This window comes from Mesitornis unicolor, unplaced genomic scaffold (assembly GCF_000695765.1).
Source record: "Mesitornis unicolor isolate BGI_N332 unplaced genomic scaffold, ASM69576v1 scaffold16106, whole genome shotgun sequence".
Taxonomy (NCBI): Eukaryota; Metazoa; Chordata; class Aves; order Mesitornithiformes; family Mesitornithidae; genus Mesitornis; species Mesitornis unicolor.
In genome coordinates, this window is record NW_010193403.1 from 23399 (window position 1) to 29398 (window position 6000).

Here is a 6000-nt window from a genome sequence, read left to right on the forward strand (position 1 = left end):
AGTGTTGTAGTTCTTACAAAAATACAGTTTGCCTTAACAGAAAACTGACTTTAAAATTCTGTCCTGGTAAACCAGGACACAAGGATGAAATCAGGACCAACTCATAGATCAGCCTTTTAGGTACAACCATGGGACACGGTGACCAGCCCCAATGCAGAAGCCCTAGACGGTGTGATGCATGTGTAACTAAGGTGTCTGGTGGCTGTTCTGCACCTCATAGTACTGACTATCATGAAGTGATCATACACATGAAAGCAGGCTGAAATTAGATGATTTCACATATTTTCCAGTATTAGGTACATATTATTTAAGTCCAAATTGCTGAGGCTATGGAGTTTCATACTCAAGACTCAAATTAAGGTGGTAAGGCAAGTTTCATTTACCTCTGAATCACGGTTCAAGATAAACACTTACTGTTGTGATGGTACATGGGAAGAGGATCAGGGAAGGGAAGGAGAGGATCACAAGAACCTATCAAAACCTTTTCAGCTATTTAAATACACCTATTGTGTTTCTTCCAGGCTTACCATGAGCTGTTAGAGAAGCAGCGGCAAGCACTGTGGGAACTGGAGGAGGAGGATGACTGTGAGAGCACAGAGGCCGTTGCAGATCTCTACAAGGTGCCACCTCTAATGATAGATGTCATTTGCTAAAATTATTCTGAAAATCCTCTAACCCCACCACATAATGTCAGGCCTTGGGGAGGGTTGAGGAGTTGCAGGAGAGATGATGGCAGCTCCAGGTGATAGAGAGAACTGTAACACTTATAAAGAAAATTATAGCTTGGTGCTAACACAGTTTGGGGGAATAACGCCTAAGAGTTAACAGGATAGCAGTTATTTAGCTGAAGCAATATATCTTAGGTCACTGTGTAAAGGGAGGTAGGCTACAGACAAGTTCCTGATAAGGCCAAGGATGTCCTGCCTGAAGTGTCTTACAGCTCCTGATAACAGCAAAAACATTGCAGCAAATTGGTAGAAACCGGCTTTGTGGTTTGGAGAAACACCAAAGGTCCAGAGAGCATGCGCAAGTAACAAAGGTGAAGAGCTCAGTAGGGAAAAGGACTCCCCGAGACCCCGGCCCACGACCACCAGGAGGCACTGCGCAGGCACAACCAGACTTCTGACCACCTTTTTGGGGAAAGGCTATGAATATGCATAGGTGTTTTTGCATAGTAATGAATATGCAACACTTTACTGTATAAAAGTTAAGACAAGCTGCTGCAGAAGGCGCACAAGAATTCGGAGGAAAGATCCCCGTGTGCCAGCACTCTTAATAAACATACCTACTTTACAACCCTACAGGTTGTGGAGTCTTCTTTCCATGGGTCACAGGAAGCTAGTCTGGCAAACCAGGAGATGGAGGCAGGATAGTCCTCCACATTAGCTTGAGTTTTCTATGATCTTCCCAACATACTATGTTTCCTAACCTCATACTAGTCAGAAGATGCCTACGTGGTCTGCCAAGACGTACTGCCTGGGTGGCTGCAAGGCTGCAATAATGTTGAGAGCATACAATGTCTGGCATTACTACCAGGAGAGAGACTTCATTTATTTTATTTCTGTCTTTCTTTCTTTCTTTCCTTCTTTCTTTCTTTCTTTCTTTCTTTCTATTCATAGTTATCCCCTCTGCACCATGGTAGGATGACACTATTCTTATTTAACTTCACTATATCTCCAAAAAGAGTTTTCTGAACTCTTTTCCTCTCAGATAAATTGTTTTGACACAAGTTAGTTCCCTGAAATAAGTTTAGATCTTTAGTGTAAGTAATATTTTTACACTGCTTTGTGTTACTCATTTGGAAAGTATACAGATGCTTCATGCTTCTGCGTCATCTTTAATTATTTTCTGTCTGCACTGAAAAAATAAGATAACGTGGTCTATCTGATGAAGCCCAAAACTGTAGCCAGCAGTGACCTTTAATTAGGCTGGAACTAATAACTTTCAGCTCAACAGTATCCTTGTAATGATTAATTATGATCAGATCATGGTGTTGTGGAAACTTGTAGTACCTATTACATTAGAGTAAGATACCCACACAATCTTAATTAGCACTAGTCCACATGCACTTTTTCAAATTTAATTGATAAAAAAGTAGAGTCACTGTATTTAGAAAAAATAGTTTTGCCATAGGTTTATGTAATAGTGCAAGCAACAGGATATTTGAGAACTAGTGCTTTGGGGAAATGAAAAGTTTGCTTGGAGGGCTATGCCAGTGAATCAGAGTGGATTAATTGTACAAAGCTATTTAATTTAGGAAAAGTCAACATGTCTGCTGATATTATTGCACATACTCCATTCTCCAGAGCTACTAACTTATCTACCCCCTTCTTCAGTTGATGTGAAGTCTCTGGAGACCAAACAGGTTTTTTTGCCCTGCACAGTTCCACCTCATTTGTAAAATTATATTGCTTTCCTTTATTGTGTACTCTGCTTTAGTGGCAATAAGATCAGACTGATAATCCTATTTCTTTCAGCACTGTTAGCTAAGTTTTCCATTAAAGAAAAGTTGATTTGGGTGAATTAAGTGTTTCTAGAATTGCCAAGTTGCCAGGAGAGCTGCACGAACTTGAACTCTGCCAATTCACCCAGCTCTAAGCCATTATATTCCATATTACAGCTGCTCCTTTATTCCTGGACTCAAACAAACACTGCCAGACATGAAAAATTGCAAGTACTGTGATTCAACTGGCATCTGTTGAATGAGGGTCCACAAATCTTAATTTCCACTGGTTTTTTCTATAATAAAACATTTTTATTGTGACACTTAAAATAATGAAAAACTGCACGTTCTCCCCTTAACCCTAAACAGAGATACTACAGACTGTTTTAGGAGAGCAGACTGCTTCTGAATATACCTAGTAGGCATCATAAGCTAGAAAGAAAATATAAATGAGCATAGCCCCACTGTAGGTAGATAGAGCTGCTCTGACTTCTACAGCTGAGGGAAGTGCAGTAGTTACACATGTTGTCCATTACCGGGGGTATAAAGGCAAAAGTAGATTTATGATAGGGGAAGGAGTTGCATCTCACAACTGCAATGCCTTTGCTACTCTGCTCTGCCACACTTTCAGAGCAGAAGTGCAGTTTGTACAACCAGCCTTTGCCTGGGCAGCAGAGCTTTGCTCCTTCACTTTGTTTCTCTGGGTTTCTGCTAGGGAGAAGCTACTGCTACCAAAGGGGAAGGCAAGATACCCATGGGAAGTCAAGAGCGATTTGAGATACTCCGTAGTGCAGTGGTGTGACTACAGCTCTGGTAGACCTGAGCAAGCAAGACTACCCAGTTGGGTACCAGCAACCCTCACGTGACAGTAGCACTGTTCTGCCAGAGCTGTGTCCCAGTCAGGTTTGAACCAACTACTTCGTAGAACCAGCTAGTTTGGGCATAGCTGCAAACACTGCAAAGCTCCATGTTGTCATTCCAGAAGGTCTGTACTCCCTGAAGTTCCTGATAGTCATTTGCCTTGCACTCATTTGGAAGGTTTGGACTGTGCTGTTTCTGTTCTACCATGAGCAAGGAAAAGGTTAAATTAGATTTGGTTAAAGGTTCTGTTGTTCACTTAATCTCTGTACTTCCACAGCTGCAAGCATTTGTTACTAAGTAAGTTAGAAGGCAAGAAAAGGAGTTCACCAGTAGAGTTCTGTTCTGTTGCTTTTTTGTCATTGCCATAGAAACAGAAGCCAGAAGCCTGGCAATATTGCTGAAAAACTGAGTTAAACTCTTTGAAGTCACCCTGACATGATATTTAGATGAATATTACTCAGCCTGTGGTCCACAAGATGTCCGAAGATGGGCCACAAGACAGTTTTAAAAGATGCATTCATACATTTGTAAACACAGAGTAATAAGTAATAAAATATTAACGAGTTCAGCCCAGTTTTTATTTTGTTGCAAATGAAAATTAGCCTTGCAAAACTGCACAAAGTAGTTATGCTTTATCACACACGGAAGTTAAATAGCTGTTGAATTTAAAGGAAATAAAACTGAGATGTCTTACTAGGAGATAATTGCCTAAATCCAAGAGAACGCAAAGTGTATTTAAATCACAATTTATCCATAACCAAAATTTAGCAATAGCATCCCATATGCCCACCCTTCCAAGTAGCTCATACTCTCTACTGGTCTGGGATTAACAAACTAACACATATTTCATCTGGACTGAACAATCTAATATTGTTCTCAGGAACAGGAGTTAGGGTTCCAGACAGGTTCCTACTTGTGTACCCATTGCCATATTGGTTTTGGTTGGAAAAATCAACCAAAAATTGAATTAATCACACCATACTTTTCAGGTTAGTGACAGCAGAATCCAAACCACGATGGGGTGTTTTTTTCCATATCCAAGCTCTGTATTTTCTTAAGTTGCTTTCATGGTCCTTGTGGCATCATGAGTATTGCAATTTATCAGATAAACACCAGTATCCTAGAAAAGAACAACCGTATTGGTTCAGACAAATGAACATTTGGAGTAGTAGCTACTAAGTTCATTTACTGTAACAGCACCAGAGCTAGAGAGATGCATAATATCCAGCTAGACAGAGTCACATCCCATTCTCAGGCCTGTCTTCAGCTAAGAGCAGTTAGTAGCAGCTTTCAGAGCAACTGTCTTAGAGCATGTAGGTGCCTCCATCCTATAACAACTTTCTAAACCGTCCACTCCCATTTAAGCACTGTATCAAAACTTGCACTGTAGATGACAAACCAGAATAAATCCTCAAGACAGCCAGACAGCATAAAGTTCCCAAGGGCTGCACTCTAAGAAATTCACTTGGCCAAGTGCCCAGTCATCACCCTAAGCTCATGGTCCCTAGCTGCTGTATTTGAAGGCCATTACACCTTGTTTTTTCAAGGGAGAAGAACCTGGCAAAGTCTTATATATGATAAAGGCTTTTATGTGATAAAAGGTTTATGCACTCTGTTCCTCCTTCAGTTGTGCACTAGAGTGACTTGACTTACTTCAGCAGTTACCTTGGTTTCTCCTAGTATAAGCAAGCAGGGAAGCAAGCCTGACAGACTTAGTTTCGTGAATAAGTAGAAGGATAACCTCAATGCAAGAGGTGATATCAAAATATAAATAAAAGGTCACCATGTGAGCAGATAGGGAACCAATGAATACCCTGGGGATAGAAAAAAGGATCTCACTTACCTGTAAGTGCCACTCATGGCAGAAGATCCTTACGTTGTTCTCACAATGTTCTTCTAAGCCCTTCTCAAATTTCTATGCCTTTTTAATTTTTTCTCCTTTTAAACAGTTTGTGAGTTCACCAAGATAACCAAGATTTATATAACCCTCTAGCCTGTAGTGCTACAGTACATCAAAGAATTATCCAGATTGGTGAATAAATATGTAAAAATGCAATGATCTGGAAGCTGACTGTGTTTGCATAGAGTAATTGAGTAGGTTTGTTTTGTGTACACATGAATAAATCAATTAAAATTATTTAACCAAGTTCAGTGGAATCTGTTGATCCCTGAAGTGAATGAATGAGTTATATTTGAAAGATAGCGAAGGACTTTTCAGCCATACTAGTGGATTAAAACAGTGCACTGTAGGTGAGTAGTCTGTGTCTAGACACAGGCTCCATATCTAGTTTTTGAAATGCAAGTTGCAGAATGGGGAAAAGTGATTTTGATTAACAGAATATATCACAACTGAAGGAGGAATTGTGTCAGAGGTAATTTAAAGGCTCAGCCTAATATTTTCATAAACATAGTCTGCAGTTATCCCATACACAAGGGATATTGTGTCACAGTAAGAGTTTTCATTTGGCTTGGGTAGCTTTTCAATTGCAAGGATTTTACTGTAATTTTCTTTTGAATGGCAGGAAAAACACACCCCCTCCTCCCCAATATATTCTGCTCCGTTTCTCATGATCTCTTGAAAAGATTAATGGCTAGCTCCTTGCAAGTCTGTCTCAAGTTTAGCATATCAAACGTTAATCAACCTTTAATCTTTTCTTTCTCCTTTTTTTGGCGAACTACCTGCTTATTTCAGTAGG

At 40.0% G+C, this 6000-nt stretch overlaps 1 protein-coding gene across 1 annotated transcript in view; it reads left to right on the forward strand.

The window, feature by feature from the left end:
• The window catches only part of EVC (Ellis van Creveld syndrome), a gene marked incomplete at its 5' end in the record, with an annotated part of 52902 nt that overhangs the window by 20130 nt on the left and 26772 nt on the right, over positions 1-6000 (forward strand). The window contains one exon of the mRNA XM_010187447.1: positions 522-620. Within this exon, the coding sequence (XP_010185749.1) occupies positions 522-620 (99 nt within the window). The remainder of the gene's footprint in view (positions 1-521; positions 621-6000) is intronic.